This window comes from Lepidochelys olivacea (assembly GCF_965140295.1).
Source record: "Lepidochelys olivacea isolate rLepOli2 genome assembly, chromosome: 22".
In the NCBI taxonomy this organism is placed as follows: domain Eukaryota; kingdom Metazoa; phylum Chordata; order Testudines; family Cheloniidae; genus Lepidochelys; species Lepidochelys olivacea.
In genome coordinates, this window is record NC_140432.1 from 21886974 (window position 1) to 21903595 (window position 16622).

At 47.5% G+C, this 16622-nt stretch overlaps 1 protein-coding gene and 1 long non-coding RNA gene across 8 annotated transcripts in view; both read left to right on the forward strand.

The window, feature by feature from the left end:
• The window catches only part of C2CD2L (C2CD2 like), a 48017-nt gene extending 37489 nt beyond the window's left edge, over nucleotides 1-10528 (forward strand). For 5 of the 6 annotated variants that reach the window (XM_084612009.1, XM_084612005.1, XM_084612007.1 and 2 more), the window contains 3 exons: nucleotides 1115-1248; nucleotides 2010-2292; nucleotides 5371-10528. In XM_084612009.1, the coding sequence (XP_084468135.1) occupies nucleotides 1115-1248; nucleotides 2010-2292; nucleotides 5371-5594 (641 nt within the window). In that variant the 3' untranslated portion in view covers nucleotides 5595-10528. The remainder of the gene's footprint in view (nucleotides 1-1114; nucleotides 1249-2009; nucleotides 2293-5370) is intronic. The other variant, XM_084612008.1, reaches the window with a different exon arrangement.
• Nucleotides 10529-13128: 2600 nt separating this feature from the next.
• LOC311511225 lies at nucleotides 13129-16424 on the forward strand. Of its 2 annotated transcripts, none has more exons than XR_014709232.1 (3): nucleotides 13129-13194; nucleotides 14559-14637; nucleotides 15351-16424. It is a non-coding gene; the product is annotated as an uncharacterized lncRNA (long non-coding RNA). The 2 variants fall into 2 exon arrangements; XR_014709233.1 differs by having other exon boundaries at nucleotides 13153-13320.
• Nucleotides 16425-16622: the final 198 nt, after the last annotated feature.

Consider the following 16622-nt stretch of genomic DNA (forward strand, 5'->3'; position numbering starts at 1 on the left):
GGACGTAGTTTGCCCACCCCTGCTCTAGAGGAACTTTAAAGTCCTTGGGGTTTCATAGGCCAGCCCCACAAAGAAAGCATTTCAAGCCTCTGCCCCTCTCAGCCGAGGAAAGACTATCACAAGAGGCGGGGTAGGAGTAACAGGAGAAGGCTTCCGCAGTCCTCCATTACCCAGGGCCAAGGCTCGGCGAGACAGTCGCCGGTTCCTAAGAATTTTCTCTAAGAACATGTCCATTCCAAGATCCACTTGCCTCCCCTTTGTTGGCAAGAAAGAATTGAAGAGGTGGCAGGTTATCAGGGACTTATATTCACTGCCATAATGGTGCCACTCCAGGGGGCTCCACAGCTGACCTGACGGGCACCGCTAGGAGAAAAACCTTCCAGTGACCATGCACACGGCGCGCACACACCTAGTGGGAATGAACATGAGCAACACATCTCGCAGATCCAAAGTTACGATAGGTAGGTAACTGTTTTTTAGACCTTACAGCAAGCCCCTCATACAGGCCTCATGTCTCAGGCTCTATTTCTACTACACTCCCTAATTTCCTTCCAGACACTGTCTCATCAATCTTGTATGTCTGTAAGGCATCTCATCCCAAAGTGCTTCACGGGTTGTATACACATGCATTGCTTCTTATCTCTGAGATAAAACACACCAGCTGTTTAATAGTATAAAACAAATCTTCACGACAGTTTAGGACAGGAGGTGAAGCAGAATCTCATACCCATTTGAAACTGCATGGTGGATTTAAGGAGGCAAAGTGCAATTGTCAGAGTCAGTAGTTTGTGCCAGGACACAAGCAACCAAACTCCTAATAATTTATAAAAAGTTCTAGGGGAACTTCAATGCCCATGAGTGGCTGGAACTCTGAATTTTTAAGTTTTTTAGTTCAGCTATCTACTCTTCCAAGACTTCCTTCTCCAGCATCATGCAGGTCATTCAGGAAAGGCTGTGGTAACTTCTCTTCTTGGGCCTGTTTCACACACTCACTCACATTCACTCTCACTCACTCACTTGGACCACTGGTAATGCATCTCAGTCTGGAGGTGACTTATCTGTGCTCAGGAGTGCTGCCATCATGTCCGGGGGTTGTTTCCTCTTTTGTGTTCAGGGGACAGTCACATGTCCAATGGCTTGGATCCTGTGGCCGAGACAGCAATCAGGCAGTTGACTGAAACGAATAACAAATCTGCCAAGAAGACCCCGACAAAACGCAGCACACTTATCATCTCGGGAGTTTCCAAGGTAACTGGTGATCTGGGACCTCTCCCCTGAAGTTGTGTACTGAGGGTTGTTAATAGGGGTATGGGTGTCATGATGCTTGGTCCTGCAGGGGATCTCCTATACAAAGGAATCTGTGCTGAATAATGACCTGCAATCATGTAGTATCACTCCACAAAGGATCTCAAAGCACATTGCCATCACTGAAATGCACCTGTCTTTGGGTGTTCAATAGGTCACAGCAGTAGGATAGGAAGTTAGTGAAGATGATGCAGTGTCCAGTTGAATCTTCATGGGGGATTTAGAGAGGGGGAATGGGATTTCATCAGATGTCCCTGGCTGGAGGAGGAGGAGAACCATGCTGTGTTATGAGATCCACACACTTCAAATATCTCTCGCCAAATAATGGCAACTATACAAACATACGTTCTCCTAGCAGTACACTAGGGCATTGGCTCCTCTGAGGAAACAGAACTTGAAGGCTTGAGCATCAAAACATGGGGTTTCACAGCGCTTGAGAACATGCGCAAAGCCCATCCGTCCTGAGCCTCAGAGTCCCACCTGATGTTCCTCTCATGGGGCAGTTTAGTGTTTTGAAATAGAACTCTGTAGCTTCTCCTCTCCATCCAGGCCCGAGAAGCTAATTTTCCTCCTAGATGGGAGAATTAGTAAGAATGGCTTGGGCTCTTTATTTTTAAGGAGGGGAGGAGATGGCCCAATGGAGACTAAGGTAATTTGTGAACTTTAACTCTCAACTTCTGTTTTGACCTTTGCATCCCCTCCAGGTACCAATTGCCCAAGATGAAATGGCACTTTCTCTTGGTTATGCTGCATCTATGGAGGCCACCATGCATGGATATTCCATAATGGCAGACATGTGCGACCACCCCCAGAGCTCCACTGAGCCATCTCAGCTGCTGGAAGCATCATTCTCAGGACAGAGAGCTAGTCAGGAGCTGGATGAGACAACACGATCAGACATCTCTGAGAGACCTTCGGTGGAGGACGTGGAATCTGAAACTGGCTCCACAGGAGCCCTCGAAACCAGGAGCTTAAAAGATCATAAAGGTGAGGCTGAGTGAGCAATGTTCAGCACAGCAGGGCCAGGGGGATGACATGATAGTCTCACACTTTGGCAGTGCAACATCTTTCTTCTAGCGTCCGACATGTGGGTCACATCAATTTCACTCGTATTCTGTGTTACCGCTTTTGTAATGGGGAGCGGGAGGGAAATGTTCTGAATGAGTAGTTGTGGCTACTTCCATAAGGGTTTTGGGGTTTTTTTTAAGGCAGTCACTTCTTGTGAGCAAATCAAGGTGAACTGTGTACTGTAATTCACGCTGCTAGCTAGGAGATCTTGCTAATTACTCAACTGAGTAAGTGAGCAGGATATATTACAAAACACCAGAAAAGTATAGTGTAATTTTTAAGACTAACTCACTAGTAAGTATTCTGCAGGTATAGCTCATAAGTTACAATGACTCTCTCATGGGGGACCTTGCTATAGCACAGGGGTGACTAACCTGTGGCTCCGGAGCCACATGCGGCTCTTCAGAGGTTAATATGCGGCTCCTTGTCTAGGCACCGACTCGGGGCTGGAGCTACAGGGGCCAACATTCCAGTGTGCCGGGGGGGCTCACTGCTCAGCCCCTGGCTCTGCCACAGGCCCTGCCCCCCCTCCACCCCTTCCTGCCCCCTCCCCTGAGCCTGCCGTGCCCTCGCTCCTCCAAACCTCCTGCATGCCACCAAACAGCTGATCAGGAGGTGTGGGGAGGCATTCATCAGCTGGGCTGCCGGTGGGCAGGAGGTGCTGGGACTGGGGTGGGGGAGCTGATGGGGAAGCTGCTGACACATTACTGCGGCTCTTTGGCAATGTACATTTGTAAATTCTGGCTCCTTCTCAGGCTCAGGTTGGCCACCCCTGCTATAGTGTCTTTTCAAGCTTTGATGAGAGTTGGAGCTGGTGTTAGGTGTATGTGTGTGAATTATGGGATGGAGGTTCTGCTGTAGTTAAGGTAAAGGAACCAAACACTTCTGCCTAGGCTAAATATTGATTGGTGGCCTGCAAATGAGGCAGGAAAATTGCGCTGGAGCCCCAGTTTAAACATAAGAAAATGGTCCTGAACTCATCCCTAACTTCCCGAGACCCATTGTCATGTATGTAAAACTAATGAGCTGAAATTCAGCAAAATATGAACCATGGAAAAGTTTTTTTGGTTTTTTTTTATTAGGAGAGACTCTTGCCCCCATATCGATGAGCCTGAGAGATAAAGGTGCAGGATTGCATTGTGGTCACTAGCAAAGAGCTAGCTTCAGTGATCACCAATAAGGAAATGGAGACAGAAGGGTGAAAAAGATAAGGAAGAAATGGCGTGCTAAATCATTGAGCTGATCTCTTGCCCACTCCCCCTTGCTTGGAGGTAGGCTAGTGGAAAGATTCTCAACCAGGGGTTCGGGGCCCCCTGGAGGGCCGCGAGAAGGTTTCAGGGCATCCACCAAGCAGGGCCTATGTTAGACTTTCTGGAGCCCAGGGCAGAAAGCCAAAGCCCCACCGCATGGGGCTGAAGCCAGAGGCCCTGAACACTGCCACCTTAGGCTGAAGATGAAGCCTGAGCAACTTAGCTTTGCGGGAGCCCCCTGTGGTGTGTGGCCCTGGGCAACTGCTCTACTTGCTACCTCTAATGCTGGCCCTGGCTTTTATATGCAAAAAAATTGTTGTTGTGGCACAGGTGGGCTGTGGAGTTTTTATAGCATGTTGGGAGGGGGCCAGAGAGAAAAAAGTTGAGAACCCCTAGGCTATTGTATCCCCAGAGCTCAGACTGGAAACCAAGTGGTGGTACTCTCCCAGGCTGCAGACACAAGGCAAGTTCTATCCACTTGAGATGCCGCTCAATTTCTATTGTATAGATGGTCAAAATACAGTACAATCACATGTACTCTGCTGGTCCTCTTGGGCCTGATTCCCCTTTAAATTAGGTTTGAAAACAACCTTGGAACTGGATTAAGGTATAAGCACAATCGACACATACCGAGGGCCTGTGGTCTATCATGAGATTTTGATGCATTTCATTTTTAAATGAAAGCTGTTTCTAGCCCTTGTGGTTGTTAAGAAAAACTTGAAAATGTGAACTGAATGTAACTGATGTAGTGATACCCAAGTCAGACGGTCTCCAGCAGAGAAAGGAGCAGCAGCCTCTAGAGCAGTGGTTCTCAAACCTTTGAATTGGTGACCATAGGCACCAACTTTTGTCAGGGCCAGTGGGTGCTCAAGCCCTGGCTCCAGCCCCTCCCCAACTCCGCCCCTCCCCGCCTCTATTGGATCCCTCCCCAAATCCCCACCCCGGCCCCGCCACCTTCTCCCCCAAGTGCGCCGTGTTCCTCCTCCCCCCTCCCTCCTAGGCTTGCCATGCGAAACAGCTGTTTCGCGGCACAAGCGCTGGGAGGGAGGGGTGAGAAGCAGGACCCAGCGGCGCTCTCAGGGGAGGAGGCAGAGTGGAGGCAGAGGTGAGCTGGGACCAGGTGGGGAGCTGCCGGTGGGTGCAGAGCACCCACCAATTTTTCTCCCTGGGTGCTCCAGCGCCTATGTTGGTGACTCCTTTCACATGGCAAGCCTATGAGTGACCCCCCTACTTATAAATTAAAAACATTTTTTTATATATATTTAACACTATATTATAAATGCTGGAAGCAAAGTGGGGTTTGGAGGTGGAGGCTGACGGCTCGCAACCCCCACAGAATAACCTCATGACCCCATGAAGGGTCACAACTTGTGTTCCCTCTAGGCTGCGCGGTTGGGTGGCCGTCCAGGAGTGATTCAGAGGCCATGCACTTGATTAGCACAGCCGTGCACATCTGGCGATGTGTGTTCAAGTGCCCCTCACCATATTGCTCCTGCAGCTGCTCTTGGGACCCTCCTGCTGGCTGTGCAGAGCGGGAAGTGAGGGCGGTGCTGATGTCAGGGTGTCCCTTCCACCCCCGTACCCTATCTCCTCAGAGAAGGGGAGAGGGGACAGCCTGGCTGAGGACACGGAACAGGAGAGAGCTGTTGGGTCTGAGGTCTGAACCAGGCTTCCCAGTGAGTGAGTGCCTTAAAGAGACAGGGCATCGTTATGTCTGTCTTCCTCTTCATTTTGTCTCTTTCTCCAGTCAGCTTTCTCCGGAGCGGCACCAAGCTTATCTTCCGGAGGAAGAACAAGCAGAAGGAAGCAGGCCTGAGCCAGTCGCATGATGACCTGTCCAATGCCAGCACCAGCTCTGCCACCAGGAAGAAAGCCAGCAGCTTCTCCCGGCGCCTCATCAAGCGCTTCTCCTTTACGTCTAAATCAAAACCCAAGGCCAACGGCAGCACAACATCAATGGGCGAGAACTAAGGGTGGGATGAAAGATTGCATTGAAGCCCCCTTTGTCTCTGTGTCTTTCCCACCCCAGGTATCTGCGAACTACAATCCAACTCCTTCCTCCTTCAGCTGAGGTGGATACTTCACCTCCCCTGGTCCTTTATATTGGTTGAGGAGGTAAGGGAGTTATGAACCCAAAACTTAGGTTGATTAGCCACCCTGTTTCTGCCTCTTCCGGATATCATGACCCATTTGTGCTTGCAGAAGCCCTGATAGCTTGCTAAGCAGTCATTCTGACTGCTCCAGGCACTGGTGGAATGACTCCATGTCCTCCTGATTGCCTTGCACCTTTGACTTCTCCAAATGACCTCTTAGAAAGGGGATGGGGCCTCCGAGGTGTCTGCTCCAGGGTTAAGACTTAACTCCTTAGTTCCTGAAATCTTTAACTGTGTGACAAAAGAAACCCTTGATTAACTTTTTTGGGGAAAAGGGGTTAATCTATGGAAGATCAGGGCTCCTCCACTGTACTTCTGCATGGTGCAAAGTTCATGGTCTGACTGAGGAGTGATACCCGTTCGCTGCAGGGAAAAGAGTAACTCCATAAACTAGTTACGCTATTTGAACAGTGCCCCTCTGTTTTGTAGAGAATGTTGGGGATTTTTCTTTTAAGGGAAAGGACTTACCAGAAGAAGGGAACACTAGGTGAGACTCTGCAAGACAACTGGGTCCTTGCAAAAGTCATCTTATTATCACTACTGCAGCAGCTGCTAGCCAGCCATGAGGCTCCCTCTATTGCCAGGGTGTTATAGAAAGATGAACTGATCTATAGATGTAGCTCCCCCAAATGTGGTGTGCACCACATTTAGCTGTCTGGACCAGCAGCTAGTTTTTGTACATATGGTCTCCTTTTCCTACAGAGATGGCTGGGGACACTGGAGGAGCAGATGTTATTTGGTCTTGTAGAATGCAAGGTCCTTGCACTGTGCACAGCTGTTGTGGTCCATGGGTGCTCTACTCTGAAGACAAACATGATGCTCAGAAAATGAGGGATAGATTTGTGCTGGAGGAGTGTTTGCTATGTAGCTTGAAGTTTATTTTAGTGGCCCACATGCCCCATTCTTTAGTCGAAAGAATAAAGGTAAAGTCCTCCACAGAAAAGATTTGACTTGTTAAAATGGATCTTTCCCTAGTGGCTCCTGATGGCACTGACGACGACTCCTCCTGCAAATCTGATTCTGACTACGTATCTTTCTTTCAAGTAGTATGAATGTCCTCAATTTGTCTTGTATTGGCAGAGGAAATGATGCTAAGAAATGCAGAGGCCTTCAACTTCATTGCATGGAAGAGAATCAAGTAGACAGGCAGACGCTTTGCCCTGAATGTGGCAGGGGTTAGAAGTTTCAGAATTTACTTTTCATTAAAAAAAAAAGGGGGGGGGGGGAGCTTGTATGTGGAAAAAATTACTCCTGGGTGATTGCAGGAGGACGACAATTAAGTTTTGTAAAAATTACAGATGAAGTCCCGTCTATAGGAAAATCCTTGAACAGTGATCGTGGGGCACATCAAAAGACTAGGAGGGGGTTAGCAGTATATAACTGTGAAGAGTTTAGGGCCAGGAACTATTCATGTTTCTGGGCTCAGGGCAGCACTAGGTTCTGGGTAGGATCCAGAGTACACAGCTATGATTTGAAAGCTAATGAGTGGGGCACCTAAGTTAGAGGTGCTCTTTAGCATTGTCCCGCTCACCTCAGCTAGACTAGGGTGTGCACAGTATAAAACAACTGGTCCAGTTGCCTGACCAGTAGCCTCCTCTTTCCCCAGCTTTTGGTCCTGAACAGTCTGTTCAGTCTCAACATCCTTTCTATTTTTCTCCCTTTTCCTTCCTTGCTGAGAAACCATCATGCTTATGCCACTCCTTCCCACACATTATCGGCCCACAGCACCTGCTGTCTGTCACTGAAACATGAGCTCCTTGATGGAGACTGTGCCAAGATCTCAATTGGGGCATGTTGGCAGTTTTGGAGGACTCCTAGAAAGACGTATAACCCACTTTTCTGTCACAGCTCACCTTCCTCTGTGGTCTCAAAGCTGTAGGCTTACCTGACTGGAAATCCTCCACCTGCCTCATTCTTAGTTTTGTTTGTTTTTATTTCTCTCAACTTTTGGGAGGTAGTTTGAGACTAAAAGTGGTTAACGTTCTGAGGTCAGACAACATCAATATTTCTCCAGTAGCTACCTGTGAAACCCTTCCAGGGATGCTATAGCAGCTTCCCTGGAAGGCTGAAGATAGTAAAATACCCATGTTTGAGGTTAGACTGAACATAAACTATGAGCTGAACATGACTTTGAATAACAGAAACAAGCAACTTCTGAGCTGCAACTTAACTGTTTCATAAGTTTGATTTGAGCTTAAATTCTTCTTAAACAACAAATGGAATGGGCTGTCTCTGCTGGAGAGTACCTGGCTGTGAAAATGCCAGTGCAGCTCATTATATACTTCTTCAAATGTAAAAATCCAGACACTTCAGTACACCCAGACAGTCCCTTGCAGATGGCTCCAGGGCATGGTGGATATCTCCTTAGTAGGGTTAAACTAGGAGTCTCGTCTTTACTTTCTTATGAACTTTTATTTAAAGTATCTGATAATTGGGTGATCATATTCTTAGAGCAGGGTTGCTCCGTTTTATGGTCTTGGTTAAATGACACATTCTGCTCCTTTCTGCATCTTCACATTTGTACTCAGTAATTTTTCATGTATAGCTGCTACCATGCATGAGCCATAGATTGTGGGACTTTTGCCCATGCCTTTTGTGTACTTCTGGTTACTTGATATATGAGGAATGGTGATGCTTCAGCCTCACAATTAGGTGGAATTAGGTCAAGTAACTGATCTACTTTTAGCATACTTACAGGTGAAAGAGGCCATGTATGTCTTTTGCATCCAAACACTTCTAGAATTTGATGCGTTTAAGAAGCAGGTCCTACAGGATTTTATTTTCAAAACTGATCCTTAAGTCTTAAAAGATCTAACTTCTTCTTTCTCTACTTGTACTTATTGCTTTGAATGTTGGCTGTGTAAACTATCTTTCACAGAGGCTGCAGTACCCTCAATGGATTGTTTATTCCCTCAACCACTTGACTGCTCATCTTGGTGCTATCACAGTAATTGTGGTATAACCACCAGGATCCACGAGGATGAAGATTATTTTGCACTTTTTAGATTAAAGCTGCAGAGCATCTCCTTAAAGGGTCACTGGGGTCAAACACTTACATTTAATAAAAACTGGTTCTTTACCAGATATCAGTGTTTTGATGTGTGTGGGAGGAAAACTGAATGTAACGTTTTAGGGTTTGCTTTTTTTCTTTTTTCTTTTGGAAGAATTGTACTCTTTTGGCACATCTGCTGTGCATATAGTGCAACTTTCTGCTGGCCATTTGAGAACCAAAAAGTGAAAGTGATTCTAAACAAAATGAAACTGCAGTGTTATTGTCTAGCCTGAAACTAGTGCAAAAAAATACACAATGCAAATGAATGTCAGTGTCTAATGTGATGGTAATAACACACAGCAAATTAAATACATTTTAAAAATAGCTTTTAATTTGAATATCCTTTTCTAATTGGCTGGCAGGGCTGTTTTTAAGCCTACAGATGAAAAATTTAAAGTCCATTTTCTGTCCTCAGTCTACAGGCAGTCCCATCTCATGTCAATAGAAACTGCATGCATAGATAAGGAATGCTGTGCAGCTTTAAATGTTAAGGGACACACACATACAGGCTTAAATACAACAGGCTGTGTTATGGAGATCTCTCTTTCGAAGGCTATTTCAAAAAGCTGCATGTTAATGCAACCAAGTTCTGTGTGTGTGTGTGTGTGTGTAGGGGAGGGGGCTATGATATGAACTGATTGAAAAGGAGAGGTATAATCAGTAGGTCTGATTACTGCCCTTTACAGACTTTGTGGTGTTCCATACTGGCAATCCTCCCCATTCCCATAGGCATTTCTTGTAATGTGGTATGTTTAAAAAAGAGAGAGAGGGAGAAAACTGTGCTTCTTACAAATATCTGTTGAATTCACAGTCAGATGAGTAGAGGTAATGGAAGGGGGACTACATCCAGGCAGAGAATGGGACAAAAAAGTGTGGTGAAGATGTGGGTAGTGAAAAGTTTTATACAAACCTCTGCAAATTGTTCACTCTTTATTCAGCTAAGTTAATTACTACTTTAGACTATGCATGTACATATATACAGCATATTCATGTGTGTGTGTGTGTGTGTGTATATATGGAGGTTTTCTTCTATTTCCTCTGAGTTAATCATTACTTAGGGACTTGTTTCCTGTGAAAACATCTTTCTTTGGGTTAGATTTCAAATCCATAGAGCTGGGGGCTTGTGGGCAACTAGTAAGCCAATCTGATCCCAGATGGGACAGCAGCTGTAACTTAGACCTTATTTGTTCCTTTCAGCTGTGTTTTTTTTTCTTCCCTTCCTGTACATAACAAATATACAGTGAAAGTGTCCTATCCTTGGTAGCAGAGATTCAGTGAAACCCCTGATTTAAAAATAAAATAAAAAGCTGGTGTGTCCCCTGTGATATTGTAGCTCCCTTTACATGAGTGCCCCTCAACCCAGGACTCCTTTCACAGGTATCTGCTTGCTTTGCTCACTTGTACAGGTTCTGGAGCAAACACCCACATTGAGCCTGAGCTAGTGCCCCACATTTGTGCTCTTTTGTACTTTGATGCCTTCTTTGTGGGTGGATTATTTTAACCCCAGATTTCAATGCAAAGAAAAATAGGAACTGTTTAGCTATTTAAGAGAGTCAAGTACAATGATTTATTTAAAGATTAAACTAATGAAATTCTGCACCTTTGTAAATGTTTAAGAAGAGTTCCATTGCTGTGTAATGGCCTGAACTTGTTAACTTATTAAACTAAATGGGAGTTATAAACAGTATCTTGTGTCCTCACCTCACATGTCTTGCAGTTTGTTGAAAAGGTTTGAATAGCCAGAAATCAAAAAACAAACAACCCCAATTGTTAAATTTAACAGCTTATGGAATTTGCAATATACTGTAGTACTGGAATAATAGTTAATGAGAGATGAAGCCTTCAGCAGTTGCTGTGTGACTAGACTAGTCCTATCAGTCCATCTCTTCTGCAATATACCACTTTTCAGAGAAGCAAGCGGTGGGGGGGAATGCACCCATACAAGTTTGTGGTGTGGGTGATGTAACACTCCAGCAGCATTAGTTGCCTCCGTGAAATAGTTAGCTCTGTTCCTTCTTTACTTTCTCTGCTGTATACCTTGTGCTGTTGGCTCCTCCTTTCCACCTGCCTCTGCAACAGCTTTGGTAGACATTTTAACCTGTTACGTGATGCAACTCATTAGACCTCCCTGTATGGAAACTTAATTCTGCTTGAAATAGGATGTAGCCTATACTGAGACATGTCTTATTTCTAATCAAGTGTCCCATATCCTGTATCAAGTCTATATAGGATACATTGTGTCCTTGATTCCACTAATACCATGGCGCTCAAACTTTTTTACTGGTGACCCCTTTCACACAGCAAGCCTTTGAGGGCAACACCCCCCCCTTTATAAATTAAAAACACTTTTTAAAATATATTTAACACCATTATAAATGCTGGAAGCAAAGCAGGGTTTGGGGTGGAGGTTGATAGCTCGTGACCCCCTATGTAACCATCTCAGAACCCTCTGCGGGGTGCTGAACCCCTGCACTAATACTAAGGTAAAGAATCCTACACTTCTAGCATGGTTATGGTTATTATACATAATAAATGGTACTCTTAATCTTTGTATGATTGTTTTCCACATATCTGCCCTTCACTGCTGTGAAAAAAATAGAAAACTAGCCTCCTGTAGGGTAAGCCGGCCACCAGCAGCTGTGTGACCTTTATGTAAAAATGTCTTATAGAGTGATGGCGATATAGCAAAAGCCACTTGCACACCATGCAACAACAAATTGGTCCTAGAAAACCTATGAACAATGCTACATATTCTTGAGCCTCATCCAGTGGCCCATTATCTTTTAACTGACTACTGAATGTATGAATAGATAGGAAAAAAGTGCTGTATAAAAAGTAATATTATTATCCCCTGGAACATGGAGAGAGGAAAGAGGAAGGATGTCTGGGGTGGGAGCATTCATGAACAACTGAAGGGAATGGGGGATTGTTTAGAACATCTAAGGAGCTGTCTATGGGGGGAGCACAAGGAGAGTGTTAAGGAGACACACACACACACCTAGAGATATTTGCAAGAGCAGGTACGGTGGCAGAGTGGAGAAGGTTGCAAATGGAGATGGCTAAGATGAGTTGACAGTAGCACATAGGAAAATGATTAAGGGAATCCCTCAGTTCCTATTTTGGGATATGAGCTCAGGAACATTAGTGGTGCAGGAGGGAGCTATCTGGTACAGCAGATGAAGGGAAGAGGGCACTTGGATATGTATGTGGAGACACTTTAAAAAGGTTCAGCAGGAGTACATGAGGGAGACTTAGTTAGGGAGGGCTTGAAGGGGGACTTTTTAGGGGGAGCATGCAGGGATGAATATAGGGTGCTGACAGAGACTTGTAAGGGGGAGAAGTTTGCAAAAGTACTCAGCAGGGACTTGCTTTTGGGTGAGCAGACAGGTAGAAGTTTGGAGTTTGCAGTAACCCACTGGGACAAGAATATGTATGGTTGGTGTTAGGGATGCAATCAGAGATGGGGAGAAGGCAAGCGTGTAGTTTTGGGGGGAATGCACGTGGGAGACTCTGGATGTGCAGAGGTGTAGTTTCAAGGAATATGCGCAAATGGTTATAGTAAAGGACGCACAAAGGGGATGTGTTTAGGTTTGGAGGGAGGATCATATGGAAAGGTGATTGGAGTAACACCCCAGGGGCCTGTTGTAGGGGAAAGATGCAAAGTAATTAGTGGTGCATACAGGAAAGGTTAATAGAGTGGGGAGCTGATTAGGATATCTGACAGGGATGTGGTGAGAGAGAGAATGTGTGGTTGGGTTGGGTTGGTTTTCTGAGGAGGGGAGGGAGATTGGAGAATACCATTCTTAGGCATGTGAGAGCAGCCAAATTATGTGAAAAATGGTTTTATCATTGCTACTAAATCAATCCGGATTGAACCCTGTGCTTCAATTTCACTCAGGCTAAGATCTGAATAGAACACAAACACATAACACACTTTTTTCAGATTTTGAAAGAAATGTACTGACATGAATAGAACTGACCTGGAGGATATTTTTTGAAGCTATCATTGCACAATCAAAAGTGTCCCTTTTAAAAATATTTTAAAATTAAAGCTAACTTAAACATTCCATGTTCCTTAAAGTGAGAGAAAAGTACAATTTATAAACTGGACTCTAGGACCAAGTTTTGCTAAATAAACACGTGCAGCCAAAACCCAGAGAAGTGAGAATGACCTGTGAGAATTAAGCAGCGTAATCAATGACTGTCGGCCTATGTCTCCCATCAGCCACGGCGGGCCCTAGGGCACCATGGGAGACATAGGGTCCTCTGGCCTCTAGCTCCCATTGGTCATTGCAGAGCCCCCCCTTTCCGGGGCGGTGCCCTTGCGAGGCCGCAAGAGGTCAGGCTGTGCCGCCATCGGGAGAAGGTCGGAGGCAGCGGGCGGTATAGGAAGCCATCTGGGGAAGGAGCAGTTAGGGGTTGGGAGATTGAAGACCTGAGATGCCGTGTTGAGGGGCCCTGGTCTGGAGCCCCGTGCAGAAGTCTGGCCCAGGTTCCCTTATAAGCCTCCGTGGGAGTGGCAGAGTGGGGTGGCCTATTTGGGGACTGATAATACCCTGGCTAGGGGGAAACTTCAGTGCTCTATAGAGCAGGGGTGGGCAAACTACAGCCTGCGGGCCAAATCTGTCCCGTGGGATTTCCACCCCTGTGGCACCACAGGCCACGTGCCACTCCCAGAAGCGGCCGGCACCACGTCCCTGCGGCCAATGGGGGAGGAGGGGGACAGAGGGCTCCACGTGCTGCCCTCGCCACCCACCATGGGGAACCGCGACCAATGGGAACTTCGGGGGAGTTGCCTGCAGGCGAGGGCAGCGCAGGAGCTCTCTGTCCCCCTCATCCCCCAGGGGCCGCAGGGACGTGGTGCCGGCCGCTTCTGGGAGCAGCGCGGGGCCAGGGCAGGGAGGCAGGGAACCTGCCTTGGCCCCAGTGTGTGCCGCTGCCACCCCAGAGCTGCTCCAGGTAAGCGGCGCTGGGCCTGACCCTGCCCCCCATACCCCTCCTGCCCTGAGCCCCCTGCCGCACCCCAACCCCCTGCTGCACCCCAACCCCCTGCACCCTAGCCCCCTGCCTCATCTCTGCTGCACTCTGCCCCCCTGCACCCCAACCCCCTGCCGCACCCTAGCCCCTTGCCTCACCCCTCCTGCACCCCAACCCCCTGCCAGACCCCTCCTGCACTCCTCCCTGCACCCCTGCCCTGAACCCGCTCACACACTCTGCACCCCTGCCCTGAGCCCCCTTGTACACCCTGCACTCCTCCTCTGCCCCAGCCCCTTGCCCTGAGCCCCTTCCTGTCCCCCTTCCCACACCCTGCACTCCCTCCTGCACCCAAACCCCCTGCCCTAGCCCTAGCCCTACATTCATGGCCCTGCATGCAATTTCCCCACCCAGCTGTGGCCTTTGGGCCAAAACGTTTGCGCACCCCTATACTGGGATGTTTGCTGTCATCAGTGAGACTGTGCCGGCTTGGGCAGGTGCTTGGCAAGGTGGGGGTTGTAAATTTCTGATGAAGAATGCTCTATGTTAAATAAAATTACCGTGTGACAAACAGTGGCATCTGGTTCTTTTCTTAAAGTGTGAAATAGCAACTAGGGGTCACTGCCCAAATGGGGGGGGGGAAATGGATGGAAACACACATGGCACTGTCCCACCTGTGACACCCCAACACCTTGAGTCCCCAAATCCTTGTACCTGCTATCACTTGTTAATGGTGCCTCCCTCCACACCTTGCAGCAATCCAAGCCGGAGAAAGCGGACGTGCTGGAGATCACAGTGTAGCACATGGGGAGCCTGCAACAGAGCAACATCCTGGGTAATGACTCCCTAGCACCCTGTAGTCTCCCATGGACTGGTGAGGATCAATCTTGGGGGAGGGTCTGTCTGCCCCAATGCCACCCAGAGGGAGGATCCACACCTCCTATCAGGCTCAGTGGGATGCACTCTCTTGCCCCCCGTAGTCTCCAATGGGTCATATAGGATCTGTCTGCCCCAGGGATGGTCCATGCCATGCTGAGGAGAGTTTATGCTGCCTGCCAGGCTCAAGGTGTCACTCCCCCACAATCTTCATGGGGACTTTGGGAAGATTCTTGTTGCTATAATGGGATCCCAGAGCAAAAGTGGCTGGTTGGGTGTCTTCAGGGCTATGGGGTCTGGGCCCCAGAGGTGTGAACTCAGAGTCATGGCTTCGGGCTCAAGAGAAAAGGGGCTGAGACTAGAGATGCCCAGAGATGCACTGTCACCCTACAGCTCCAGTACTGCTGCATCCAAAAGCCTCACTCAGGTCTGGGCCTAATTGTGTTGAGCACTGCATGGAAAATCAGAGAGAAACAGAGATGTGTATGGAGATGGATAGATGAGCATCTCTGGCATACAGAGGAGGGATGGAGAGATGTGAGTGGCATATGGAGGACAGATGGTGATGCTGCAGGCTGGCAGGTTTGTGGGTTTGGCTTGTAGCTGATTGCCACAACAGCTCCTGGCCCCCCATTTGCTGAGCTGTTTCTGACACTGATCCATCTCTTGCAGCCACCACCAAGCAGAGCGTGGCCACAGAGCAGCACTACAGCAGTGGCTACATCAGGTGCATGGACCAGCTGCACACTGTGCTCCTCAGCTGCTCAGGGACGGTCAAGCACGTGGGCTCCTGGCTGCTGAACAACCTGCTCCAGTGCCTGCCCCAGATCTCACCCTCTCCTGCTCCCAGAGTAGCCTGCTCACCACAGAGACCAAGACCAGCCCCCAGCTGGAGCCCCAGCCCAGGGCCCAGCTGGCCTGGCAGCCACTGTCCCTAATGTGGAGAGCCTGATGTCTGGTGGGGGGAGACATCCCAGCATCTCCTCTTTAGTGTCAGGACATACTATTACAAACTGCTCCCTGTCCCAATTTCCTACCAGTTGCGGTTACATAACAAGTTTTTGCTGCCCTGATGCAATTTGCCACTCCCACAATTCACCAGCCCTGGGTCTAGGAGTAGCAAATTGTGACAGATGGGTATGCCTTCTCACAATGTGCTACTTCTGGGAAATATCTATTTGAACTTGGGACACTCATGAAATGAGTTTTCTAATTGAATACATTTTTCTAAGTTAGAAAACATTTGTTTTATTGAGGTCCAAATTTAATATAGAGATTTCATGGGGTAGGAAACTGTGACAGGGCAGATACCATCCGTCACAAATTGCTATTTCTGGACCAGGGCTGAGGCAACCAAGGAAATCCGGCAGCATTGAAGTGATAGGATCACAAATAATAGCCTGACATTAAAAAACAAAAAACCTTGAGTATTAAAACCTGTAATTTACTGCGTCACAATAAAAACATAGGTGATGTTATAATAATAATGAAACTAATGTTTTTGAAAAGTCAATAAAAGGAATTAAACTACATTTACAGGAAATTATGATACAGAATGGTCAATTCAAGCAATTAGAACAGCAAAAAAGACAAACCCTGAGCCCTCACCTGCTAACCCTAATCCCAAACCCTAATTCCTGTTCCCCAATACTCTAACCCAACTCCTCCCCCTAACCTTTGACCCCATCCCTATCCCACACCACAACCCAACCCTAAACCCTGACCCCTCCCTTCACCCTAGGCAACCCAACCCTGACCCCTGCATCCTAACCCTTCAACTAACCCTGATCTCCAACCATCACCCTATTACATCATAATCCCCACCCTGACCATAACCCTAACCCCTTAACTCTAACCCACCTTTGAACCCAAACTCTTACTCAACCTAATCCCTAAAGCTAATCCTAACCCTCATGTTAAACACAACCCTCTAGCCCTCAGTCT